Below are 27,600 nucleotides of genomic sequence, written 5' to 3'. Positions count from 1 at the left end.
CGCTTGCCTATAACAAGCAGAGCCCACCCAAGAAAGTGCTGCTATCAAGAAGCCACACTTAATTCTATTCTTTTCCATCTAGAATAGCTTCTCAAGCTCTCTCATGTTGTAAGTGGATTTAGCTGTCCACATTGGTGCCATTTGTTGACCAAGGTTTCAGTCCCACCCAGTCCTGTAGCTGTTCAGTCCCAAAGAAATACACAGAGGTCTACATTAATTATAAACTGATTGGCCTATTAGCTCAGGCTTCTTATTAACTCTTTCTTACATCTTATATTAGCCCATTATTCTTGTCTGTGTTAGCCACGTGGCTTGGTACGTTTTTGCCTCAGCCACCCTTCAAGGAAAGCTTCTGGGTATTGGAGTCATGAGTCCAAAGCCATCAGCATGACCCATCCCTTTACAGAGTCTTCTACCCAGGCAGAGGCCAGCATCAATTTTGTGAAAATAGACTTTATTATAATAAAATGTAATTTTAAACAAATGTCCCACCATCCCACACCCCTGGAGACCAGGGTAGGGGTGGGGGTTCAGTCAAACATCTCCCACCATAGCAAAGGAAACATGCAAAGAGACTCGCCCAGACAAGGGGTGACAGATGGGATGGTTAGAGGCGGGGTGGAGAAACCTCTACCCTCTCTGAACAAGGGATGTATGAAAATAGCTGCATAAATCTGTCCTTTCCCTCAGCCCCTGGACCCCAACAGGGACTGGAAGAAAATGATGCAAAAGAGAAGTTGAATCCAATGAGCAAAATAAGGCAAACCCAGCTCCTGCTTTCTGCCCCCTGGTCCCCTGGGTTCCGGGGATGGGATGACACAAGGCCAGGTGGCCTGGGCAGGGAGGGGTGGAGCACTATGGGGCGGGGTCAGGCCCGCTTTGGCATGGCCTTTCTCCTCCCCTGACCTGTGTGGTGAAGCAGATGGAGGAGCTGGACTGAGGCACTGAATATGTACATATATACACGGCTCTGCCCCTGTCCCAGGGGACACTCCAGTGCAAATGTTCCCACAGGGGAGGGAAGACAGAGAGGAGTCAGCCAGAGCCACTATTAGAGTGGCCTGTGTCTCCACCCAGGGGCTACCCTGGAAGCAGGGAAGGTCAAGAAAGGATCGGAGGAGCCTGACAGAAAGCCAGGAAGAGGTTAGGAGGGCAGACTGGGAATCCAGAGGCGTGGGTCCAGCCCTGATCTGATGGTGCTTAGTTACTTACTCTGCGTCTCAGTTCCCTCCTGCCTGGCACAGTCCATCTAGAGGACCCCGCACTAAGGATGCATGGAGCCCCGCCCTCACCAGGTACCCTGGATCCCTCTGAGTGTCAGTGTTTGCGCAGAGAACAGGAGCTCTGGATTGGTTGGGCTTCATTGTCCAGGCACCCAGTCGATCTGGAGCTCCCAGGGGCCACTTCCACCTGCCGACCGATGACAGTCACTCTTTTCTGGAGCCCAGCTTTTTGAGGAATTCCTTTCCTTTGGAGAGGAGACCCTGCTTCTTTTCGGCTATGCTCTGGGGCTCTCCTAGTTTGTTCCTGAAGGAACTTCCAGAGCTGAGGCTATAGTGCCAGCCAGGGGGCACTGGCGACTCTTGGATGGTGCTTCCAGAGTTCTGGAATGAAAGAAAGAGGGTAAGGCCAGGGCCAGCTCCTGCCCACCAATGCCTTTATTCCTTCATTCTTCCGTCACAGACCTTGCCACTGTTCCAGACACACAACACACACACAGAGATACACACATATACACACAGAGAGACACACACAGACATGTGTACATGCACACAGAGACAGACACACATACACAGAGACACATACAGACATGTGTACACACACAGATACACACATATACACACAGAGAGACACACACAGACACGTGCACGCACACACACACACACTCACACACGGCATGGCGGTGAAGGGAGATGATGATGAGCCCTGCTTAGGAAGGAAGTCTCATGGGACAAAGTCTGAGCTCTGCTTTGTTGCTGACCCCTGGGTGTGCCCCTTCCTTTCCTGGGGCCTCACTATCTGTACCAAGCTGACCTCCGTCTCCCACTTATCATCTCTCTGCTCAGGAAGGAAGAGCAAGGACAGAGACACTTCAGGTGGCACCTGAAGCACTTCAAAGACAAGAAAAGGAACACCTCAATCAAGGTAGTGGACACTATGCCCCAGAGGTCTTCAGAGACCAATGGCCCACTTCATGGGGCAATTGAGACTATACCCTGAATGGCCCCTGAGGGGGCTCTCAGGCAGTCCCTCCCTGAGCACCTTCTTATCAGCGGTCCTCCCTGCTCCCTTCACAAATCTGAGTGCTCCCCCTGTCTCAAGCCCACCAGGCAGAGCTCTTTGGTGACCTAAGGGCAGAGACTCTGGCAAACAGGGAAATCACCAGGAAGCTACTCCCAACTGAACCTCACCTGGAACTGGCTGGGCACAGCCTTGTTAACTCTTACCCAAACTGTATTTCCTGTCTTCTCTCCCTCCAGCCCCCGCTACTCCCAGGAGTCTGGCAAGCTCCTAGCCAAAACCAAGAACAGTACCCAGACCAGAAGCGAGGGCCTGGGTGCACAAGCAAACCTATCGCTGCTGCCACCACTGTGGCCCTGAGTGAGGTGGCAAAGGAAACGAAGGACACACAAACTGAGTCTCTCTTTGCCCAGGCGTAGAAGTCAAAACATTTACAGCCAAGGCCCATGGCTCCTGGGAAGTCCACGCCTTTCCCAGGAGGAAAAGGTGGCTGGGGAAACAAAAGGAGGGATTCACTGAGCCCCAAAGAATAGCTTGAGGATGTCTATAGATTTTTAACTATTCAAGCTATCCCTTTTATCCTCCAAGCAGAGAAACTTAAGCAACAGGGATAAAAGCATATGTCTGATATCTAATGGGTCGAATCAGAGAGGACCAGAGTGAGAAGACTATTATTACTGGTGACATTACTGTGTCACTTCCTGTCACCCACAATAATCGCAATATTATAATACCACAGTCATGTAGTATCATAATACCACTGAGTCATAACATGAATGTCACATCATGTTCTAAAAGTTGCATGCTACAGAATATGAGGAGTCAGCTAAGGTACAATGTCATATCCTAAGATGACACTGCACAGGGTAAAGGCAAGGCAGGGAGAGCGGAGAACATCCCACATCTGGTTCATGGCAAGATCTCCCTCCCCCATTCCTTGAAGGAAGTAGAAAAGCCAGGTCAACTCCATTTGAGACAACGTCTAATTACAGTAAGGTGGGGGATGGTGGTGACATGAGACACGTGAGACAGTCCCCACTTACATGTCGCTCTCTCTACAAATATCTATCTCCATCTAGCACTGGACTCTTCTCCTCCTCGTTCTCTGAGAACAGGGAACAAAGAGAGGAGATGGGTTACCAACAGACCTGCATGCTCTCCGCCAGTCACCAAGTGGCCCAGGTACCTGCTGACTCCTGCTTGACACAGCCTTTGCCTTTGAGGCTACTGTATGGGGTTCCTCGTTGGAGCCTGGTCTCTTGGTGCCCTTCCTGCTCTCTGAATATGGATACTTAAATGTATCCCACCCATCCCAAGGAGAGGCATGTTAAGAGACCCCAGAGGCATGTTAAGAGGCCTTGCAGGTCAACTGGTTTCAAAGGGCACCTTGGAGGCAGGAGGACCTAGTAGGGTGGGAGCACCCTAATGATTGGCTAGTGGCAGGGGTCCTTTGTCGTGGGGCTCCTCACTAGCGTTGGCCCCTGGGCATCATTAGTTAGGTCAGATGGCCTGGGAATCAGGGTCTCTGCCATCACTGATGTGTAGACAGGGGCAGATACTAGGTAAGGGGGGAGCTAGTAGAACCCTACTCTGCTGGGGCACACACAGTGCTCCCCTACTCTTCTAAGGCACCTGCAGTGCTCTCTGTATCATGGTCTCAGCCTCTGAGAATCTTCCGCCGTAGAATCCAGAACCCCAGCAGGACAGAGATGAAATGCTGAGTTGGTAGCACAGCTCCTCACTGACCTGACTCTCAGCTTGGGATGTCCCAGACTCCAGGCCACCTGCCTCAGGCCTGGGGCCCTCTAGGAAGTTAGATGGAACCAGGCCCCTTTGTCCATTCAGTTCCCCCTGAGAAGGAGAGGTTGATGAGACAGATTTAGGAGAAGGCCCCAGCCCTGTCCCCTTGACCCTGAGACCCCAGGGAACAGCCTGAGGCCAGCATCACCACAAGCAGCCCAGTTCATTCCTCCAGCCCTCTGCCAGGCCCTCTTGCTCTTATGCCCACCCAGCTGGTGAACTGGAGTATAATGCACCTTCCTTCCCTAGCAAGGGTCTTACATAGTAGAAGCCATCATCATCCATATTCCCAAACACAGTAATGACATCTCCAGCCCTGAAGGGCAGCTCTGCCTGTGGAAAGATCAAGAAACAGATGTCAGACCTGGGAAGGACTTGCCACCCATTCCCCATCACCGGGCATCGTATGACGGCCGTCACCTCCACATCCGTGTTGGGGGAGTTCTCCTTGGGGTTGTAGTCGAATGCAGCCACCATAGGTCGCGAGGTTTTCAGGACAGCAGAATGGACCAGCTTAGGAGGACCTGCAGAGAGGGGGAAGAAGTTGCATCTGAACCCCTCCCTATACTGTCCTCCACACTGAAGCCCTGTGGCCACCAGCCCCACCACCCAAGTGTCGCTGCTCCCGATAAGTGGGGTCTCCCCATCCCATCTCTCTCCCCAGACACCCTTGCCAAGAAATGACTCCTCACCTGGACACGGCTGGAGACCTTCCAGCTCCACTGTGGAGAGAATGTGTCTCTGAGTCCTGCCTGCCTTTCCCTCTTTGTTCCAGGCTGGGGTGGGGGGGGGGGGACAGACAGGATGCTCACCCTCCCACGAAGGGCACAGGAGGAGAGATACTCAGAAAGAATATCAGCACAGACCTTTGGTTCAGTACTAAACTGAGACCCAGAGCCAGTAAGCAACAGACAGAACAAAGACCCCACTAGAAGCAGCAGATGTTGGGGGGAGGGACGGAGTCCTGCTATAATCCCTTTATCTGCTCAAAATCCTACAGGCCTCTCTTCAGAGAGTCACATACTGCCACCCCATCACCAAGCCACACAAGTGGTCACAGGTACCACAGGATGTTGGGTTCTTACCTTTCTTAGACCGGCGAGGCTTCGGGGGAGGCCCAGTCATATGGGTTGAGGAGTATATAGAGGGACCATTCCCTGATTGAGGAAGACAGATAGATCTAAGAGAGAAACTGAGGCAAGAGTTGGGGAATAAACCAGTCTAGAGGCTTTTCCCAAGGTTCCTGTGTCTTTGTTGTTTTCTTTTGTAGGGCTGGGAACCAAATACAGAACCTTGCAACCTAGGCAAGTGCTCTAAGCCATGCCCCTGGCCTCTGAGGTTTCTGAACTTGTTTCTTCCTTTTTATTTTAATTTGTTGGCATTTCATAGTGAGCTCATTTAAGGGCCTGCACCTCATATTTGCAACGAGAGCCAAACTGACCCTCAGGACCTAAGCTACATCTGTGCGGCCTCTTCAACGGGCCAGCTGTTGAAAGGTGGAGGGGCAGGGGCAGGCATGCCAGGCTTGAGTGTCTCTACCCAACTCAGGACAAACGAGGCACCTTGGGCTACCCCCGACACAGGAACCCCTTAGGATGGGACTGGATTAAAACCAAGGGAGAATGGTGATGGGTGAAAAACAGCAGCAGATCATACCCGAGCCCTCAGGGAGAACATCTGGGGGCAAGAAACCCCGCTGGAGCAGCTGCTGTCTCCCTGCTAAACTGTCCACAGCCACCTCAGCCACCATGTTGCAGGGGATGTAACCTGTGCGGCCCCCACTTTCACCCCGGTAGAAACCATCCGAGTCTTTGTCTCCAAACACCTGGAAGCAAAGGCCGCTGGTCTCAATACCAGTTCTGCCCACTCCTTGCACCCTAGCCCTGGGTCCTGGTAGCACCCCACTAGGAACTGCAGAATTCTCTCTTTTGAAGACTGGGGGCAGAGGAGAGCAGAAACAGGAAAAATTCAGAACTAAGAAGAATTTGAGGAAACCGTCTCTTCTCTACCCCTGCCACCCCAATCTGCTGTCTATACGGTCTTTCCTTCAAAGCACCCCAGACTGCATCTCTCAGCCCCAGAGGACAGCAAAAGCTTCCCATCAATACTCGGAGGAATAATAAAAGTGTAATATTAACAAGTAGTTAATATTGCTACAGTGCTGACCGTATGGCAGGAAGAAGTGTGTGCCTTGAGTCAGTCACTCTATAAGCAACTCAGTGAGGTGACAAGGACCATACCCATTCTACAAGAGAGGACACCGAGGCCCGGGAAGGTTCTACAAACTACTCAGAGCTACACGGGAAGGAGTGGAAGAGGCAGGGTCCAAATCCCACCATCCAGCTCTGGAAGCTATGTTCTCTGACCCTCCCCCAGCTCAACATAAGAGGAGTTAGGAGAAGACGAGATGCTGGCTAGAGAGACTGGAGCTCTGGGCCCAGAGGGTGAGTTGGTCACCTTGAGGATCTGGCCCTCCCTGAAGGGTAGTTCCTCTTCTCCAGCGTCAGGGTTGGGTGACATTGAAACAGGGTCATAGTCAAATAGAGCCACAAAGACCCTCACAGGTAAGTTCTGATGAGCTGGTGCTTCTGGAGGGCTCCTTGGAGGTGCTGTGGAGAGTTGGGGACAGAGCAAGGACTCAGTGAGCTCCACCCAAAAGTGGGGAGATCCCCCCCTGAATCTGGCCCAGCCACTATTAGATACTCACCCAACTCAGTGGTTCCAGGCCTAGGCACCCGGGCTCCTCTCCTCTGGGGTCCTCTCCGCCCAGAGTTGTCTTGCCCTCTGGACTCCCCAGTTTCTGTTGCCTGCAAAGACAGGGCAACAGATGGCAGAAGTGACACACCATCCGGGTGCTGGCCCATGACCCCCGGCTCTGGCCCCGGCATCAGCGTAAGCAACACAGCAGAACGGGAGCACAGCATTCCCGTCCAGGGACCCAGGCCGGCCTCGCTGACACCAGACATCCCCACAGTGGGAGGGCAGGCGGGAGGCCCCGGGTCCCCAATAGATGAGTGCAGTAGAGGGGGCCTGAGGTGGCCAAGGAGAGTGTGAGAGGACAGTCTCCCATCAGCATCGGGGCTGGTGACTCTGGATATGGCATCACAGTCAAGTGTCCTGAAGATATAACTAGCTACTCAGAGGACAGGGCCACCCTGCCCAAGGTGGCATGGCGGCCAATAGTAACAGAATAGTGTGCATCCCAGTTCCGTTCAGCAGAAGCAGAAAGCAGTGGAATGTAGGTGGGGGGGGGGGAGAAAGGTGAGGGAGCCCAGAGGCCTGGCCCCACCTCTGCTGATGGAGGTGGCAGCGTGGAATGGGAGTGTTTGGTGGGCAGCAAGCAGAGCCACCAAGCAGCAGCAGGCAGAGGGGGCCGCCCAAAGCGGGGAATGGGCACAGACCCGGGAGGGTGGCTCCTTGGTTCTGCCGGTCGCACAGCGGCCTCTCCGCTCTGGTTCCCCTTTCTCCCAGGCTGGGAGGCGCACGTAGGGGTTGGACCCTGAATTGACCTTCAGAGGTCCCCTTGACCTTCCTATGGCTGCTGTGCCCCAGGGCTCCCCATCTGTGGGGTAGCAGGAGCTGGTGATGCTGATACCCCCGCTGCCCGCCTCCTGCTCATCCTCAGAATCATACTCAATGCTGATCTCCAAACACTTTGGAGAGAGGCAGCTGACCAAGCTGGATTCTGGAGCAGGGCCACGGGGACGCCTCCGGGATAGACCCGGCCGCCCTCTCCCACCAGCCTCCTGTCCAACCCTGATGCCCTCAATCACAGGGAGGCTGCCCCTCTCCCGTGGCGGCCCTGGCCGTGCAGTGGTCTGGGGCCCGCCATTGCCAAGAAGTCGGCTGCAATGTTCTCGGGGATCCTGAGGTCGCTTGCGGTTTGGGGGCTTCTCAGGGGAGCCACCTCCTCTCCTCCGGCTGTTTCCACCAGCTACTCCCAGCATATCCTCCAGGTACTCCCTGGCCCCAGAGGGCTCAGAAGACAAGGGACACAGGCCAGGCCCCTGGGGCTGACTGCTGTCACAGTCCAGCCCTAGCAATGCAAGTTCAGGCTGGCTAGGGTCTGGCTTCTCCTGCCCTTCCTCCTCCTCCTCTTCTTCTTCCTCCTCAGGGATGCTGAACAGCTTCTTGCGGCGGAGCTGCTGGAGGGGCAGCTCCAAGATCTGCTCCAAGATCTCCTCGTCGCTGTCAGTCTCACAAAGGGGGTCGGGCTGGGGCTGGGAGTGGGGAGAAGAGAGCAGCAAGAAGTCCACGAGGAAAATAAGAGGTCCGGGGCCTTTGTCCTCAAATGAGGACATGGGATTGGGGTCACACACCCAGCCCGCCTCCCTCAGCTTCCTGCCAAGAGGAAAGAATGAGAGGGACAGTGGCTGGACCAAAGTCATGCGCATGTCCGGGCTGAACTGAGGATGACATCGGTCCCTGTCGGGCAGGAGCATGGAGCAAGCCGGGACAGAGAGAATTCTCCACCCCCTTTCCTGAGCCTCCTAGCACAAGGCTCTGAGAAGGCTTCCCAGGACTAGGGTGCTACGTCTGGGAGACTGCCCCACCACCTCTGCCCAGAAGGGCCAAAGCTCTGAGCTTCTTCACATCCGCTCCTTAGGACAGGACCCAGGCCACACACGTAGACTTGCTGGAGCAGCTGCCGTGACAGTAGAGGCCTTTGGAGCCTCAGGTCTTGGGCCCACCAGCTCCTCCCCACCCCGTTACCTTGGCTCCATTCTCCCTGATGCTGTTGCCAGCAACCTGCTTCTGGGGGGAACAAGGCCTGGAACTCAGTTCCTGTTCCTCTTCTTCCTCCTCTTCCTCCTGGATGTCCGATAAGTCTGAGTTGCGGCCGTGATCTACAAGGGAATTCACCATGCGAACTCCAAGCTCTGACGTATCTTCTTTCTAGCAAAGACAAGACAGGTACTTTTGGCTGGAATCACAATACTCTGGAGGGTAAGGGAGGACAGTGATGGCCTGCCTAAGCCACAAAGTGAGTTCAGGCCAGGCCGGGCTGCTGATTGAGCCCTGTCTGCATGTCAAATTAAAATAGGAGAGGTAAGACAGAAAAGCAAAAAGAGCTCTAAGCAGGGTCAGCCGCAACCGGAATCAGAAAAGATCCCTTCACAGAGGAGGAGAAAGCCATGGCCAGAAAGCACAATGGTAGCGGTGAAAGGTGAGGGAGAGAGTCAAATGGGTGACAGGAAAAAAATGTGACAGAGAAGCAGACACACAATGCAAAGGTGTTGGAACCAGACCAGAGCAGAAACAAGGAGAGGGGGCTGACCAAGTGTAGAGAGACATCTTGATTCTACACAGCGTGTCTCCCACCCCTACCTCAGTTCTGTGTTTCAGCCCCGAGCCCAGATCTCCTCCATGGCAGGCCTCAGTACTCGGTGCCTTCTGGGTCGGCTCTCCTTGGGTGGAGCAAGGCGTGGGACCAGTCTCTCCTGAAGTCCACTCTACTTGCTGCTTAGCCAGGGAGGGAGCCACAGGGCCAGGGCCTTCCTGGCCCAGGGTTGACTCGATAGCCCTCTTCTCCTCTGAGGTGCCCGGCACAGTTGCCCCAGACTCTTCCTGGGATGGATGACATTGAGAATAAGCTCAAATTCCAACCCTTCCTTCAGCTTACGCCTGCCTTCCACCAAACAGATAAAGTACCTGACCGCAAGAGACTGCAGGTTCCTCCTGGGATCCTTTGGACGTCTCCATGGGAAGGCTTGCAGGGGAATCTTGAGTTCCATGAGGGGCAGGATGCCGGAGGGGAAAGCTGGAATCCCCAAGCCCTGGGGAGGCTGAAGCAAGGGCTGTTCTGGCCTCTGGGCTTGGTCGTGGTGAGAGGCAGGACATCCTGGCTGGCTGGCAGGCAGGAGCCAAGGCTGGGGCAACAGGGGCTGGGATGGAGTCTGTGGACTCGCCATGGGGTGACATAGTGCGCACAGTCACCTCATGGCAGGCCTGCAGCAGCTGCAGCTGGGACACCTCCACCAGCACACTGCCTGCTGTGGGGGAAGCCACCTCCATAATCTACAGGAACAGGGAAGAAAGAAACCAGGGAAGAAGGGCTAAGAGAGCCAAGCGGGAGGTCAGGATGGCCGGCTGCTGGCATCTTTGCAGCTTTGCCCAAGCCCTCTTCTTAGTTCTACTGATCACATGCTTTTAGAGTAGATGCAATTCTATCCTCCACAGGCCGCCAAGACCCAAGGTCTCAATCACTTTACTACACAGTGCCCAAAGGCCAGGGGCTGAACATCTCTGCCAGGCCAGGAAGACAGGCCTCTGGAAGGACCCACATGCTGCCGCGTGGCTTTAGGTAGCTGGAACCCCCAAGCTTTACCTTCTGCCCATCAGCATATATGGTGTAGCCTGTGACCCGGACACCATTGGAGGTACCAGCAGCATCAATGGTGACAGGGAGCCAGCTGATCATCAAGATTCCAGGAGAGGGCCCTGGTTCAACCTGCACATCCAACGGGGCATCAGGTAGACCTGGGAGATGTGGGGCACAAGAAAAATCAATGTAGGATTCTCCCTGACCGAGATGGTAGCCACATCCCTAAGAATGCAAACAAACAGTCTCCCCTGCCATGAGCACTCAGGCCTGGCTCTCCTGGGTGTGGGGGACACCATTGTCCACACCTACATACCTGCTGGAAGTGTGGTGAACTGCAAAGTGGCAGCTCGCTGCTCCGGTCTCTCCCAGCCTGGTTCCCAAGGCCCCTGAGATAGGACCTGAGCCTCTACTCGGGCTTGATAGAGCGTGCCAGGCCGCAGGTGACAAAAGGTTGCCCAGTAGGTACTGGGGCGAGCAGGTGTACACTCTTCTCCATTGAGGTAGATGGCATGGGCCAAGTTGCTGTTCCCCGGTACCCAGGTGATCTCAGCAGACGTAGCTGTCAGCCGATGGACCCGTAGCTGACTGGGTACCACCCCAGCCCCGGCACCCACAGCCAGGCAACAGCGCAGAGGATCTGAGTTGCCCCTGCTGGTTAGGGCCTGGACAGACACATGGTGGGGCCCAGTTCGCAGGTCCATATTTTCAAGCACAGCCTTGGGGGGCACCCCGGGACCCAAGGCCTGACGAAGTTCCCCGTTGACAAAGACATTGAAGCCAAGTAGATCTATTCTCTCAGGAGGCAACTCCCAGGCCAGCACCACACTGTGGGCTAACTGCTTGAGGAGCACGAGATGGCGGGGGTAAGGCACAGCCAGGGGCTCGCCCAGTCCCTCTGGTGGGGGGCTCAGACTGAGCTCATCTCCTGCAGCCTCCTCCTCTGGTCTGGGCTGGCTATGTCCCCCGCTGCTCTGGCCCCCACTACTGCAGCCACCCCCACCTCCACTCAGGAAACTGAGTTCAGGGCCCGAGCTGTGCGACATATCAGCCAGCTCCCGAGGGAGAGAGGTCAGGAGGTCGTCATCAGACACACGCTCTACAAAATTGGAGGGGACCAGGCCCCTTCGGCCATCCATGAGCTCCCCTGGCAGAGGGAAGGCAGGAAAAGGCAGGGGAAGGGAAGACAAAGAAGCAAAGAAAAGCTGATCCGGTAACACATTTTCTCAACGGCTGCTTCCCAAGTACCTGTCAACCTTTACCTGGTGGTGATTTTAGACCCAGGGCAGTCTAGGTTTTAATTAGAGAACTACTATCTGCTTTTGTGGGTTTTTTTTTTAATATTTATTTATTTATTATGTATATAATATTCTCTCTGTGTGTATGCCTGCAGGCCAGAAGAGGGCACCAGACCTCTTTACAGATGGTTGTGAGCCACCATGTGGTTGCTGGGAATTGAACTCAGGACCTCTGGAAGAGCAGGCAGTGCTCTTAACCGCTGAGCCATCTCTCCAGCCCCCCCCCCCTTTTTTTAAATATTTATTTATTATGTATACAATATTCTGTCTGTGTGTATGCCTGCATGCCAGAAGAGGGCACCAGACCTCATTACAGATGATTGTGAGCCACCATGTGGTTGCTGGGAATTGAACTCAGGACCTTTGGAAGAGCAGGCAATGCTCTTAACCTCTGAGCCATCTCTCCAGCCCTCTCCAGCCCCCTTTTTGTGGGTTTTTTTTTTTTGTCATACAGGACAGTGCCTCTTAAATCTTAATGTGCATATGACTCACCCACAGCTTTTTTTTTTATACAGACTCTTCATAAGTCCAGTCTGGATATAATGAGTTTCATTCTTTCTAACCAGATCCCAGGTGAGGCTAGTGCCCCAATGACCTACGAGAACACCCACATTCTAAAGCAATGGACTGAAGAACTTCTAGGAGAAATGTCATGATGTCCATAGTCCATTTTTAAGTACTTTTTTTTTCATTTACCTATGGATCAAGCAAACATATCAAGGTGCAGACAATTGTAAAATCTAGGCGGATTCTAGGCATGTGGACATTCATCACACCGGCCTTGGGTGTTCTGTTTTGCTTTGCTCTATCGTGGTTTCCTGTTGCCCAGGTTGACCTTGAACTCACAGTGTAACCCAGGATGACCTTGACCTTCTGACCCACCTCACAAATACTAGGCTAACAAATGTGAACCGCCCATGGTTTCACACAGTGTTGGGGATTGAACCCAGGACTTTGCCCTTGGTAGGCAGTACTCTACCAAACGAGCCACAACCCTACCACCTCTCGATGTCATCTACATATCTAGAAACTTCCATATTAAAAATCTGGGACTGGTGGTATATGCCTATAATACCAACTCTCAGCAGGTCAGAGGCAGGAAGATGGGAAGTTGGGGCTAGCCTGGATTACATAGTGAGACTCTATCTCAAGAATGAGGGTGGCTCATCAGTTAAGAGCACTTTCTTGTTCATGCAGAGAACTCAAGTTCAGTTCCTAGAACCCATGTCAGCTTCAGAGACTCTGATGTCATCTTCTGGCCTCTGCAGGCACACACGAAGCACACGCGCGCGCACACACACACACACACAAATAAATATGAAATTTCTCAGATCATAGAACCCCACCCCACCCAGCAGAGTGAATGGATGCTGGAGAATAGAAAGCCCCTAACTCCAGTGATGTAGCCACTGGTGAGTCGCTCATACACTGGTGGGTAGCTCTATACCTATGCTCACACGACTGGCTCTCTTTAACAAAGTGGGTCACAAAGTGAAAAGCAAAAGAGATGAAAGAGAGATGGAGACTTGGTAGAAGGAAGGGGGATTGGTGGGCATAGAGGGAGGAAAGAGTATGCCCAAAATGTATTGTATACAAGCATGAAACTGTCAAAGAATAAATCAACACACATATGTTAATATCTGGCTATACATCTGCAATACAGCATATGAGAAGTGGAGGTAAGAGGATCAGGTGCCCAAGGTGGCCCTGAGCTACGGAATGAATTGGAGGGCAGCTCGGGCTATAGGAGATCCCGTATCGGAAGGAAGGAGGGAGGAGGGAAGATGTTCAACCATAATAAATTTGACACAGGCCTGAGGAGTAGGGGTTATGGAGATCTCCAACTTCTCTTTATCAAAAAGTAGATAGCCACAAAAGAAGGGGGAAACCACCTCATGAAAGAAGAAGACTTGGAGGGCCAAGCAAGTGGGTACACACATGGCATACGAGGGAGAAGCATCTCTTGGGGAGCAGACCGTGGGTGGCCGTGGGTCTTTGGGGTGCCAGGGGATGCCCCAGCAGTACTTTATGCCCTCCCCCTTCCCTTTTCTGCTCACATTAGGAGAAAAATAACTTGAAGAAACAGCAGGGATTCCCAATAAGTTGAATAATACCATAAGGACAATAGTAGGTTGAATGATGGTCTACCAAATAGGGCCATGTTCCCCAATCCCTGGAACCTGAGAACATTACCTAAACTGGAAAACGTTCCTGTGTAGATCTAACTAAGTAAATATCTTGAGTAGAGATTATCTGGGTGGGCCCTAGTCTGATGGCAGATATCCTTATAAAAGATAACACAGGCGTGACAAAGATGAGGAGGCAACGTGACCGTAGGTGCAGAGATTGGAGTGATGTGGCCACAAAAAGTGAGTCGGAGGCCAGCCTAGTCCACATAGTGAACTCTAGGCTAGCCTGGGCTACATAGGAGCCTCTGTCTCAAAATAAACACCCTATTTCAACCTCCTGGAGACTATGTAATTTAAAGTCTAGTAAACTAAGGTATAAGATTTGTTTGTGCTTTTGCTATCCCCTTTTAAAAAAAAAACTTGATAGTGTGGTCTTAGACAGATGATGGCTCAGCGGTTAGAGCACTGCTACATTCTGCAGGCTTCTCTCACAAAGGACCCAGGTTTGGTTCCCAACACCCACATGGTGACTCACAATCAATAATTATATCTCTAGAGACAGATATATAATTTCTAGCATTTGTTCTCATAAAAACACATGATAGCCAGGTCTGGTAGCACAGGCCTGAAATCTCAACTACTTAGGAGGCTGAGTCAGGAGGATTAAGAGTTCAAGGCCAGCCTTGACACAAACCAAGTTCAAAGTTCAAAGTTGGGCAGTGGTGGCACACATCTTTAAGCTTAGCACTCGGGAGGCAGAGGCGGGCAGATCTCTGTGAGTTCGAGGCCAGTAGGGGTCTACCATAGCTAGTTCCTAGCTGTGTAACAGGACTGTTACACAGAGAAACCCTGTCTCAAAAAACCAAACCAAACAACCAAAAAACAAAGCAAAACAAAACAAAAAAACAAACAAACAAACAAAAAAACAAGTTCAAGGTCAGTCTGGAAACCCTAGTAAGACCCTGTGACCCTGTGTCAAATCAACAAATGAAGACACAAATTAAGTACAATTCTCCTGGAAGCCAATTCTGCTGGAAGCCCTTTAGCATCTACCCTTAAGGGGAGTTTAGCTGTTTGGAATCCCAAAAGTTGCTCATGGGGCCCCAGGAAACGAGCTAGGCAGGCTCTGAAGCTCTTGGTGTTCACTTAGATCTGGCCCATTTCCTAAACTTCTATACACAGCTGTGGTCTTTGCCACACACATTCTCCAGGACACCTCCCCTCTGTCGAAGGATGCGGCTCAGAGCACCTGCCAGGAGCACTCTGCAGGAGGCTCCTGCAACCACTTACTCCTTCTGCAGGTTCTACCAGCTGGCCTAGTGTCAGTGACACATCTGCCTGCTGCATGCTGAGCCCTGTCGCTCTCTTCAGGACCTAGACAACCTTCTTGAAGCTCAGTCCCGCCCTGGTCCTAGTACCTACCTACCACCTGCTTGGATTGTGTGGGATCAGAACATGAACCCCTCCTCTTCCTCCTCCTCCTCCTATCTGACCCATTGCAGACAGATGCCAAACTGCAATTATCACTAGTGTTAAATGGTGTCATTCTCTATTAGCACAAAAATTAATCTAGTCAAAGTAACCTGTGACATCCTGTGACACTCTTTCTAACATGTGGACTTGTTAGACCCTGGCCTTCTCCAGACCAGTCACTTTCTCTTCCCCTGTTGGCTGTCCCAAAAAAGCTGGGGGGGACGGAGTATGCTGAGGAATAGGACTAGAAGGACAGAAGTCTCCAGGAACAGTGAAGGCAGGAGACTGGACAGGGTAACCCCTACTACTGTCCTACCTTCAAAGAAACCATCCTCATCCATGCCGCCATAGATGTAGATATACTCGCCAGCTGTGAGGGGAAGCTCAGCCTCTGGATTCTCATTGGGACCCTCAAGGGGGTTGTAGCTGTTGGGAGAACAGCAGAGGAGGAACGACACGTTGGCTGACATCTTGCCTCCATACTCAGCTTTCCACGGTCACACATCAAACTTTTCTGGAGACGCGGTTACTACTGTAGCCAAGTAGGGCATGCACGGTATTCACTTTGGCTCAATTGTGCCATAAGCACAGTGTTCAGCCAGGACCCCTGTACCACCCTCCGCTATGTCCAGGGCTATCCATCTTTGCCCACACCTGTCCCCTGTGCATCCCAACGCTGAGGGTGGCAGACTGAGCAAGAGGGACCCACCTATAGCGTGCTAGAAAGACCTGGATCCTGGCTCCTCCCGAGTTGCCCTCCGAAGCTGCTGGCAGCAGGGAGACACTGTCTACCTCCAACTCCTCCACCTCGCTGGCTGTGTCCACCTGGGGCAAGAAGAAAGAGTTGGTCCCTCTCCAGAGTCTACGGTCCAAGGCCCAAAGACACTGCAGGTAGAGTGGCCTTGAGAAGGGAACAGGAAACACACACTGGCAAGGCCAGTGACAACAAGGCCTGGCATTTTCTAAGCAGACTTTAGACAGAAGGTCTGTGACGCACACAGCTGTCCTAGTCTGGGGGTGTGAGGACAACGTGGACCCTTTCCTAAATGTTGGCTCCAGCCCAGGAACTAAAACAATATCCCCCAACCCGACTGGTGGCCAGGCCAGAGGGGGAGCAGGAATCAGTGATAGTTTGGCTTCGTATGGTAGAAACTCAGAGAAGCATCTTAACTGTAAAGAGCTGGAAACAAGAAGGAAGAGGACCTGGAAACACCCTACACACACACACACACACCCTACCCCCACCCTCACCCTCACCCCGGTTCTAGCCCTGTGACTGTATCTCCTGCTTCAGGCCCACTGGAACTTAACTTCAGGTCGGCTGAGGCTAGCCCAAAACTAGCACCATCAGTCTATCTCACCAGGGGGCAGCAGAGGCCCAGGGCTGGGTTGTACCACTTTCTGAAAGCCTGGTGAGAGTAGCCTTGCTCCTGACCTCCCACCTCCACTTGGGCGGTTGATAGGTGGAAAGAGAGACCAGGTGTGATCAGAAGAGCTGTCTGTGGGTGAAGTTAGTAATGACTACAGCTGCCACAGGTTGGGCATCTCCTGGGTGCCCCTGGCTGAGACGTAACCTCACAAGAATCTTATAAGGTTGCTAACCCCAGCATACAGATATGGGAACCAAGCCTGGAGACTTCCCCCACCCCGACCCCAGAGAGTGCCTTTCCTAAGATAAGGCTGGAATCTGAACCCAGGAGCCTGTGCTCTTTCTCCCACAAGCCACTGCTTCCACTGCGGTTGCGCTTACGGACAGACTCATTACGTGGATCAGGCGCCAAACTGTCTCCTCATCCAGCTCAAGACTCTAGGGCCTCCCTGGACCCCAGAGAGGTGCGGCTGGTAGGCAGGCCCTGGAGAGCAGGCAACGCCTGAGTTCCTGCCCACAAGAGGAACCCACAGGCCTTCTATGTCCCAGCTTGGGATCGGTAGCCACCAGTCTTCCGCCCCTTCCCTAAGCCCAAAGTCCCTGGCCCAACACTAACCTCTGGTGTGGGACACGACTTGGGGCTGTTGTGGATGGACTCTGAGCGGGAAGAGCTGGAAAGAGACTCCACCTTCTTAGCCGTCCTTCGAGGGACCCCAGCAAGGGTAGCAAGAGCAGGCTCAGAAGATTTGGGGGTACAGCGTCCTGGGGAGCCCGGCGGGAGGTCAAGGTCTAAAGAGAAGATGCCAAGGGTTTGGGATCTGTGGTCTAAGGAGGGACTGGGGGAGAGAGGTGGAGCTTCTCGGCTATGGGCGTGTGACCTTTATACCCAGATTTCCTAGCCATAAGGGAAATGTTTGGGGAGAAACTCGCTGTGATTCAGATCTATCAGAATCCTCGGGGCGTTTAATGAAATGCATTGAGTTCTTCCTGCCTCGTGGCTTCGGAAACTACTATTTAAAGAGGTTAAGCAGCATGCTGACTCCAGCTGGCTGGTAAGAGGATAGAGCTAGACCCTCCAGATCTGACTGATTTTTAATTCTCGACTCTTCCTAAGTCCCTGATACCGACAGTGAGGGCCCGACTCCCAGTTAGAGGGAGAACAGCTGCCTGAGCTCTTGACTTTAAGGAGGTATGTCTTTAACTTGCTGTGTGACGTCAGATGTCTGGCTAGCCTCTAGTTTTTTTTTTTTTTTTTTTTTGGTTTTTTTCGAGACAGGGTTTCTCTGTAGCTTTGGAGCCTGTCCTGGAACTCCCTTTGTAGACCAGGCTGGCCTCAAACTCACAGAGATCCACCTGCCTCTGCCTCCCGAGTGCTGGGATTAAAGGCGTGCACCACCACCGCCCGGCTAACCTCTAATCTTGAACTCCTTGCACTATACAAAAGCCCCAGACCAATGTCATTAGCATACACCTTACCTTTGGGGCCGGACCCCTGGCAGGGCTGAGGGGTAGAGCAGCAGCAGTGGGGTGGTGGATGGTCCCCACTACAGCCCAGGGCAGAAGTAAGCAGATCCAAGGGGCCTGGGTGCAGACGGAAGGCCTGGAGCTCCTGTGCCAGAAGGCTGAAGCGCTCAGTTTGGCTGCGACACTGCCCCTCAAGCTCTCGAACCCGGGCCTGAAACAAGACCCATTGTAGTTTACCAGGCCTAGCAGAACTGTAGAGAACCAGCCAGCTCCACACAGATCCACGTCAGACTTTAATTTACACGTATGTGTCCCCCTCCCAGCCTGAGTACCAACCTAGGGCACCAACCCCAGACCCAGGCCAGTGTCGCTCAGAATACTTTATAGGCCAAAGGGATTTCCTTGGCCCACCATCAACAACTCAGGAGTCTCCTTAGCTAGCTTTGCTGCTAGTTATTCTCCCATAGGCCGTGGCCCTGCCCTCAGAGAGGTGGGCGAAAGGTTCCATGGGAAACGAGGCTGTCTTTGGATAGAATGAGCCAGTTCTCACGATTTCTCAATTACCAGACAAGTTTCTAGACCAAGGGCTCTCCCACTGACAACGTCATAAGGAAGGTGAGCCAATGGGTGACGAACATCCTCATGGTCTAAGACAACAGGAGGGAGGGCCCTGTGTCTGCCAAGCGCAGTCACAGGTTTAGGACGAGGGGACAGCCCATGTGTCCTGTAAGCTCTCTGGATATCTGTGGAGTCTCAGGTCTGCCATCAGGGATGGCCCCTCTGTGGTATACCAGAGTTGGTCCCTGAGGGAAGAAATATGGGGGGCCGGAGAGGGGACACCCAGGAGGTGGAAGGTGGAAGTACACTGTACCTGCATGGAATCCAGCGTAGACTGGTGGGGAAGGAAGACATAGGGAGGTTAGAACATTTAGGTCTCTACATCCATAACCCGGGGGAGGAAGGACAAGAGGACCTATGACGGATGGGTATGACCCTGTCGGTGCACTGAGTCAAAGAAAGCATAGAAAGAACATTTCTCTGAGATGGGTGGCGATCAGGGACTACTGCCACCAGACTCAGGAGCTCTGGCCCTGGGCACCCCAGTCTAAGAAATAGGCCAACAATAAGGGGATTCCACCCGGCCTTGCTTAAGGCCCCTCCTTCCGCTCTCTCCCGCTCCTGTATGCTCCAAGGCCCCTACCTCCAGCAACTGCACAGCTCCTTCATGTTCCCGCTTGGCTTCTGCCTGTGCCTACAAACAGGGAGAAGCAAAATGCTGGGAGGGAGGGCTGCACAACAGACCCAGGGTGAAGAATAAAGATGTGTGGGGGAGGAAAAGGAGGAGGGGCTGGAGGAAAGGGGGTCAACGCAGGGAGGAAACGAGAAAGGGTCTGGGGAGCCAGAGGCCAAAGGGTTTCCGGCAGACCCCCTGAGCGATGCCTTAAACAGGAAGGAGGGCAGCACCAGAGGTGGAGCCAGGTGTGGTTTCTCTCCTGGGACATCCACCCTTCTGGTGGATGGCTCCTCTCCTACCTACTGTGGCTCTTTCTGAGCCTTTTCTCTGTCCCCTGTCTTCTGTCCTTAGAAAGTCAAGATGTCCCTGTGATGTGGGAGTCCTCTCTGTGTGCTGTGATTACCATTAATGAATAAAGAAACTGCTTTGGACCTATAGCAAGGCAGAACTTAGGTAGGCAGGGAAAGCTAGGCTGAATGCTGGGAGAAGGGAAGTGGAGTCAGAGAGACACCATGGAGCTGTGGCCAGAGTCAGACATAATACACAGATTAATGGAGATGGGTTAAATTAACATGTAAGAGTTAGCCAATAAGAAATTAGAGCTAATGGGCCAAGCAGTGATTTAATTAATATAGTTTCTGTATGATTATTTTGGGTCTAAGCTAGCCGGGTGTCTGGGAACCAACAAGCAGGCCCTCCTCCAACATCCCTGGACACAGGCTTTTCTTCAGGCTCCTGAACATTGATGGCCCCAAATACTTCCAGGGTCAGCCACTTCATAGCTCCAGGCTCATGCCCAGTCGTCTGGGATGTGTCCATTTGAATGCTTTATCATTCCCCTCAAACTTGCCAAAAAAACAGAACTTGAAACTCAAAGTGCCCTGTCTCCCAGAGTTGTTGCTCTGTCCTGGGTAGTTTCTGTCAACTTGACACAACCCAGAGTCACCTGGAAAGAGGGACTCTCAACTGAAGGATTGCCTTATCAGATGGGGATGTGGGCACGCCCGTGGGACATGTCTTAATTGTTAATTGATGTAGGAGGGCCTAGCCTGTTGTGGGCAACGCCATCCCTAGGCAGGTGACCCTGGGCTGTATAAGCAAACTAGCTGAGGGACAGGTGTGGTGGTGCACACCTTTAATCCCAGCATCTAGAGACAGTATCAGGAGGATCTTTGTAAATCTGAAGCTATCCTGATTTACACAGAGCAGTCTGGGCCAGCCAGGGTAATATAGTAAGACCATAGAGAGAGAGAGAGAGAGAGAGAGAGAGAGAGAGAGAGAGAGAGAGAGAGAGAGGAAGCTAGTTGAGCATAAGACATTGAGGAAGCCAGAGAGAGAGAGCCAGTGAACACGCCCCATGCATAGCTTCTGCTTCGCTTCCTGCCTGGGCTCCCCTCGATGGTGGACTATAACCTGGAAGTGTAAACTGCAATGAACTCTTTCCTCCCCTAACAGCAACAGAATAGCCTCGTCTGCCTTCCTCCTCCTCATGCTGGGACCAGGGATGGGATGAAAAGTCCATTCTCTCCAGGCTTCAGACAGAGAAGAAGTGACACGGAAGGGGTCTTGCAGTTTTACCCCCCAAACTGTGTTTCCAATCCGCTGGCTTGATTACCTCCACAATTATCGCACCCTCCTAGACTAATGCCACGGCCCTGACATCTGATCACCCGCTGGATGCCACTCCCAGGACCCATCCCACCGGCCTGACCTTGCGAAATTATGAGTTCTATCATGTCACTCTCCTCATAGAATCAATCTTATTTTTCTACCTTTTATTATCTAAAGCAGGGTCACACCACATCACCCACAACAGCCTCAAATTCAGAATCTTCCGGTCAGTCACTTGACTGGTCAGGAACCCCTATTTTGTTCCTTGCTGTCTCTTCCTGCTTAACGGTTGGATGAGAGAGTGGCAAAGCTGAGGTCCAGCGGCCCCACATCACCCTTCCCTTGTCCCTGCTCCCACCTGCTGCAGCCTCCGGACCTCCTCCTGCTTCTCCTGCAGGCTGAGCCGAGCCTGCTCATGTTCCACCTCCAGCTGTTGCCGCCGCTGGGCCACCTCCCGCATGTGCTGAAACACAAGACTGGGTCAAGACCAGAGCGTCCCACTCCACCATGTCACGGAAGACCTAAGACCGGGGGACCTCGACTACCACCCGCTTCAGGGAAAAAGAAGACCGAGACTGGAAACGACAAAGGGCTGGCAGCACCAGGACTCCCTGATCCTCGACTTGTCCCACCGCACCCCATCCCCACCCCACCCCCCACTGTCTCATCACAGCGCCTGAGGGAGCCTCTCACCTTCAGCACCTGCTCCAGGCTCTCCAGCTTGCTCTGCAGGCCCTGGCTTTTGCGAACGGCTGAGTCCCGCTCCTGCTTCACTCCCAGGAGCTGTCCCTTCAACTCCGCATTCTCCCACTCCACCTAGAGAGGGGGGCATTGACAGGGAGGTGCACATGTGAGCTTTGGCCCAGCTGCTACTTGCCAAAGGGGGACAGTTCCCTTCAGACTACACCCCAAGAGGAGGCCTTTAGGCCTCACTGGGGGCCCAACTTTCTCCAGGGACAAGGCAGAAACTGAACCTGCTCCTTCTCTGTGGCTCTCCCACTGAGCCGAGAGTTCTCTTCCACCAGGCGAGCATTCTCATTCTGGGCTGCTCTCAGTTGTAGTTCCTGTGGGAGTGAGGTCAGACAGGCTCTGAGGAAGGGGCCAGAGTTCACTTTTCTGGCTCACTGACATGAAGGACCATGCCCTCCCAGACAAGGCCTCCCATGGAAACCCCAAGGAAAGGGACGTTTAAAAGCAAGAGGAAACTGCTTCTCCTGGAGATTGGCCTGGGAAAAAGAAGGGAGCTGGTTCCTGGGCGGCAGTGAGAGCTTACCAGTTCCTCACATCGCCTCTGCTTTTTCCGGGCTTCCTGCTCCAGGCTCTCGCATTTCTTTCGCTTCTTGCAGAGCTCAGACTCCTACAGGGGTCAGAACCGAGGGCTTCTCATATGGGGAAAGGTAGAAGTGCCCATAGTCGGCTGCCTCCATCCCTCAGCCTGGGACTTACCAGCTGCCGCACCCTTTGCTGCTTCTCTGGTTCCCCTAGGACCACCTGTGGGCTGTCCACATCTTCCTGGAGTATGGCCTGCAAATCCCCAGGGGCAGGGAGATGGTACCAGAGAACGGGGCCCCTGAGAGGCCTGTCCTCATGACCAGGTCAGCAATGACATCTGTGCCAGTGGGTGAGGGGTGTTCCCTGCCCACCCCTCCCAAGATCTCCAGCTGACACGGAGGGATAAAGGTTCCACCTTTGTATCTGTGAGCCATAGTGCTTTGAGATCCCAGGACCCACGTGTGCCCTGGGAGATGGGTCCTTTATCCAGGCCAGCGCTTTCTGTTTTTAGCTTCCAGCAGCTGCCCTGCTCTGCACTCAATAACTGTCCTAGGCGTCCTTCAGCGACTAGCAGAGAATCAGGAGTCTGCTTGGATCCCCAGAGATATATGTGGTATTCCTAGAGCTAGGGTTCTGGATCATCCTTTCTGTGCTTGGCCTAGAGTAGAGTAAACCTAGCCAGCTCTCCCCCTCCCCCGCCCCCCTATTCCCATCCCCATCAGCTTCCCATTTATTCCTGCAAACTTTGGAGGCCAGGGCTTGACTACATCTTCCTCCATGGATCAGTCAGACTGAGGGGCAGAGTTTGAGCCAGCACCACCACCCCTTCCTGCATCCCCATCCCGCGAGGTTATGTCACTATCAGATACTATCAGATCCCTCCTGCCTCTCAGGCTTCTTCCCAGGAGGCCAATCTAAATGCTGCCCACCTAGAATGATGGATAGGAGCCAGGCCCCGAGATTGGGGTGGGGGGGTGGGGGGGTGGTTCAGGCCCTCTAGACAGAAGCTGCCTTAGCCCATGCTCAATGAAGGTCGCCCATACCTGGAACTGAGTCGTATGCACCGCCCCCCAGGGTAACCCCGGCCAGGCCTGGGCCCCGGGCGGACTCTGAAGGGGGCGTCCCCGCTCTACCACAGCTGCGGGAGGAGGCGGCGCGGGTTGGGCCCCGGGCGGCTGCCAGGGCAACCAGGGATTTGCGGCCGGGACGTACCACTAGCGAAACGGCAGGGGCGGCCAGGCTGGCCCCGTGGGGCGCAGGCCTGCGGAGGGAGGAACCCCGAAACCCCCAGGGGTAGGGCGCGGCGCAGGTACGAGCGCGGGAGTCTTGGACAAGTCCCCCGCTCCCTTGTCGGGAAGGCTCCTTAGACCCTAGGAGAGCGTGCATGTCACCACGGGGGTCCCCCTCTGAGCCTCCTGCAGGGGGAGATCCCCGGATTGCCCCGACCCCGCATCTGAGCACACTCACACACCTGCCCTCGCGCAGGCGCTCACCTCTCCCGGGGCCCCGGGGGCCGGTGCCCCTACTCTGGAGAGGGCAGTGGGACCCTGGGGCCTGGCTGGCCGAAGCGGCTCCCGCTGGTTGCGCAGGGCGATCTGCCTCTGCAGACGCAGCACCTCCCGCTGGGACTCGCGCAGCAATCGGTCGAAGTCCCTCACATGCAGCCACTGGGGACCTTCCTGGGGTGGGGCGACCAGGAGCCGAGTCATTTCCAACCCCTGCCTGGCCCCTGATCATCTCCAGCTCTCCACCGTACCGGATAGGTTCGGCTGCGCGGGAAAGTGCCCATCTTCCCATGCATATATGGTTGGTCGTATAAGCATGAGTATGGAGCCACATGCCCCTGGCTCGTGGGCAGACATTCACAGCAACTCGTTCACTGGGCGCTCGCAGTGTGCCTGAGCTGTGCTAAATGCCTGTGTGAACACTCCTTCATACAAGTGTGAACTATGTGTGGATTCCTACAGTCAGATCCACCGGCACACAGCTTCAAGCTTGGAACACAAAAAATGTCCAGGTCTGGGACTCAACGGCTCTACCCCCTTCGGTTCAGTCGCCTTCTCCCCTCTCCCACCTGGGCCGTTGCCAGGGGAACCTACTCCCCAGCAGCCACCACCTCTCCGTTTCATTTGCATCTCATTAACATCTGGTCCACATCCCACACTTTAAGCAGACATCCTTGTGTAGGATCCAGCAGGAAGAGACGCCCAGGCCCCCTTCGCACCTTGCCCACCAGAGTGAGTCTGGCTTGCAGCTCCCTGCACTCCCGCTGCAAGGCTGCAATCTGTTTGTCCTTGGCCAGTAGTGCACTGGCTGTCTCACTGAGGTCCCGGGCTCGCTGGCGGGCTAGGGCCTTACGACACAACTCCAAACTGGATCCAGGTCGGGGCACAGGGGCACTCACCTAACCGGAGGAAAGGCCGTGAGCATCTGAGGGCTGGGGACACACCTCCCACTCCTTATCTCCCAGAGGAAGAATTAGGATGAAACCCAGTCTGGGGCCTCAGAGGAACTGCTTCCTCAATGAACCTCAACCTGACAGTCCCCCAAAGCAGGATGGAAAGTGTTAGTTTAGTCTCAAAGGACACTACTAATTCAGGGCTGCCACTATGATGGGACTTCTCCCTGCCCCCACTCCCGCTCCACACCCCAGATGAGCTCAGCAGGAGGCTGGAAACAGCTCCAGCACGTGTTAATCCAGAATTGTGCTCCCTGAGTGCTAAGGAGGCTCTCCCATCCGCCCCTTTGCCCCTGATAGCTCCAGCCACCTCCAGCCACCTCCGGGCCAGCATTTGCCCTTCTTACCCTGGACTCCTGCTTTCCGAGGCAGTAAGTCTATGACACCCAAGCCCACTCCCTGTGACCTAGCCTTGGTTCTCTTCCCAAGTCACCCAAGCCTCCACCCAGCAGTCTGTCCTCACCACCCTCATGTTCGTTTCCTGGAGCTTCTGGGCCCTCTCCTCCAGGCGCTTGGCAATGACCGCCAGCTCTGCGTTCTTCCGCTTTAGCCTCCGTACCTTCTCCTCCGTCTCTGGGAAGCTGCTTTTTCTCTGACAGGGGGGGGTCAGCCAGAATTGGACTGTGTAGGGAGCACCCCACAGACCCATTTCTACTTCCCAGGCCCTAGGCTAGAGCCTAGTCACCCAGTGAGATCCTTGACGGTGCTATGCAAGGGTCTTAGGGGTGTGGGGTACGTGATGTCACCCTTGGGTGCCTCCCTCCTTGAAGAGATGTTTATGGGGTGATCAGGGTGCTGATGAGGGGGACCCCACTCTCCAGGTCTCACCAGCATCTGATTTTCCTCCTTGAGGATGGTACAGCGCTGCTGCAGCTCGCCTAGGGCCCTCAGCAGCTCCAGATTGGACCTGACCCCGAAGCCCACGTTCAGCTTGGCCTGGCATGGGGAAGGACCAGTACAGTGCCTCAGAAATCTACTCAGGCTAGCCAGGGTTCTCCATATGAAATATCTCCCTATACAGTCCGAGAAGCTAAGAAAGCTCTCTCTTCTGCCCCAGGCCTTTAGAGAGGGGTACTCCCAGGACCTAAAAAAAGGGGTGCCCAGTCCTCCATGCCTTCAGTGGCAGTTCCACGCCACCATACACCATTCTAGATGCATTTTCTTGCTGTTCCTCTATCCTTGCCATTCTGCCCAAATCCTCCCAGGTAATGCCAGATCAAACCCCTTCCCCATCCCTCTAGACACCTTGGGTCCGGGGAGTCTCCCCTGCCCTCCCCTAAAGTCCTGCTTCCTCCATCCTTCAGTAAATCACTCACACCCACCCACATCATCGTGTTCCTTGGCTCAGCCCAGCACTGAGCCCACCTCCACACCCCAACATACCCAAGACTCCCCCCAAAACAGCCGGGTTCATGGAGGAGGAGACCTAACAGAGTCACTTGGCTCGGCCCAGCACTGAGCCCACCTCCATAACCCCAACATACCCAAGATCCCCCCAAACAGCCGGGTTCATGGAGGAGGAGACCTAACAGTCAGAGAGACATGCACACACACTGAGGGGCAGGTCCAGAGAGACAGAATAAAGTCACTGAGATTCCCATCCAATGCAGGGAGGACAGATAATCACACAGACAGATTCACAGACAGAGGCAGGCCCGGATAAGAAATGTGGGCTGTGGGGCTACAGGCTATGGCTGGCCAATCTTGCAGCCCTCCTCAGCTTCCCTTACCTTGTAAGCCTGTGCCTCCTCATCCTCTAGCCCGGGGTCACTGTACCCAGGGCTCTCTGTTTGCTGTCCTGGCTTGGGCAGCCCAGTCTCTGTTCCTTCAGGGTCAGTATTCCCAATAGGCCCAGGGATATGGGCTCCCTCAGGCTCAGAATTCTCTTCAGACCTCAGTCCGCTAACCTGCAGCACTGTCGTACCAGCAATGCTTGCAGTTGCATCTCCAGGTTCGCACCCCTGGCCCTGAGTCCAGCACTGCCAGGCAGACAGTGTCCACGGCTCCATGGCTCCAAGGTCTCCAAGCTGTGGAAGGGTTGTCAGTTGCTCCATGGTTTCCGCAAGGGACCCCAGAACCTGGACCTGGGGACATCACCCAGCCAAGTAGGGAGGCTGATAAGGGTCATGCCAGGCTAGACCCTTCTCCCTGTAAGCATCTGGCTTCACCAAGGCTCCATCAGAGAGAGGTTGGCTGAGCTCTTCCCACACACGAAGGAGGCTTCAGAAGGTATCAGGGTTGCCGGGCTGGAGCTGGGGGTATGTCAGGTATGTTTGCTCATGGTTCTGTGGGTGAGAGAGTATGAGGAGAAGCAAGGGTGTCCCCTGGGGGGGGGGGGCGGTGCAGAGGCCACCAGCAGCAGAACCTAGCTGAAGGTATGTGTATGTGTGTATCCAGGTCTGTCCCTGCAGGTCAGTGATGTCTTATATGTGTTTGGAGGATGGGTACCCCGACTTGTGTGTGCTGAGGAGGGTGGTGCTATGTGTCACTGTCTGTGCCTATTTCAGAGTTACCAGTTGTTCCTGCGTGGGGTGGGGGCTGTCTGTGTTGCAGGGCTGTGGCGGTATACGATGCTGTCGCCGGTCCTATCTCAGTGTGCCAGTGTTGTCAAGCCCTGTGTATCTGTAGTGGTGTCTGTCTGTCAGTGTCTGCGAGTCTGGCCATCCATCATAACCCCTCAGCCTGGATGGGGTCCTCAGGAGTTGCTGGGGGGTGATGCCCAGTGATCCACTGTGGTCCTTTATCTCCAGTTTTTCTCTCCGCTGCGGCTGATCACTTGCTTGCTGGGTGGCTGGGCGGTCCTAAGGAGGCCTGGGTCGATGAGCGGCTTGCCTCATAGTCTCTGCCCCAGCTAGTCTCAGCACGAGGGACTGCAGGAGTCCCTCACAGTCCCAGAGCTCCCCAAATGAGATGGTGGGCACGAAGGAGG

At 54.1% G+C, this 27,600-nt stretch overlaps 1 protein-coding gene across 5 annotated transcripts; it reads right to left on the bottom strand.

Annotated features, from left to right (window-relative positions):
- Positions 1–435: 435 nt before the first annotated feature.
- On the bottom strand, positions 436–27,600 carry Tspoap1 (TSPO associated protein 1). Of its 5 annotated transcripts, none has more exons than XM_057773811.1 (32): positions 26,402–27,600; positions 25,500–25,607; positions 25,135–25,263; positions 24,438–24,617; positions 23,707–23,892; positions 22,388–22,465; positions 22,215–22,298; positions 21,916–22,005; positions 21,635–21,757; positions 21,300–21,404; positions 19,298–19,348; positions 18,968–18,988; positions 18,109–18,307; positions 17,249–17,421; positions 15,973–16,088; positions 15,580–15,689; positions 10,680–11,510; positions 10,370–10,521; positions 9,694–10,059; positions 9,370–9,609; positions 8,755–8,937; positions 7,443–8,261; positions 6,749–6,848; positions 6,499–6,650; positions 5,698–5,866; positions 5,127–5,198; positions 4,734–4,817; positions 4,462–4,565; positions 4,303–4,374; positions 3,988–4,092; positions 3,285–3,346; positions 436–1,604 (listed from the first exon to the last, which is right to left on the bottom strand). In XM_057773811.1, exons 1-31 carry the CDS (start codon positions 26,723–26,725, stop codon positions 3,317–3,319), a joined length of 5,556 nt encoding a protein of 1,851 aa, XP_057629794.1. In that variant the 5' UTR covers positions 26,726–27,600; the 3' UTR covers positions 436–1,604; positions 3,285–3,316. The 5 variants fall into 5 exon arrangements, with proteins under 5 accessions (XP_057629794.1, XP_057629795.1, XP_057629796.1 ...); XM_057773812.1 differs by having other exon boundaries at positions 4,734–4,763; XM_057773813.1 differs by lacking the exons at positions 23,707–23,892; positions 24,438–24,617; positions 25,135–25,263; positions 25,500–25,607.

Source organism: Chionomys nivalis, chromosome 7 (assembly GCF_950005125.1).
Source record: "Chionomys nivalis chromosome 7, mChiNiv1.1, whole genome shotgun sequence".
In the NCBI taxonomy this organism is placed as follows: Eukaryota; Metazoa; Chordata; class Mammalia; order Rodentia; family Cricetidae; genus Chionomys; species Chionomys nivalis.
Note: the sequence above shows the minus strand (reverse complement) of the source record. Positions and strands in the feature narration are given on the sequence as shown.

Coding starts and splice junctions, on each gene's coding strand:
- Tspoap1 (XM_057773811.1), bottom strand. CDS start 26,725: ATGGAGCAACTGACAACCCTTCCACAGCTTGGAGACCTTGGAGCCATG. Junction 25,608..26,401: donor AGGAGGCACAGGCTTACAAG/GTAAGGGAAGCT, acceptor TCCCCATGCCAG/GCCAAGCTGAACGTGGGCTT. Junction 3,347..3,987: donor CATCCCAAGCTGAGAGTCAG/GTCAGTGAGGAG, acceptor CCCTGTTCTCAG/AGAACGAGGAGGAGAAGAGT.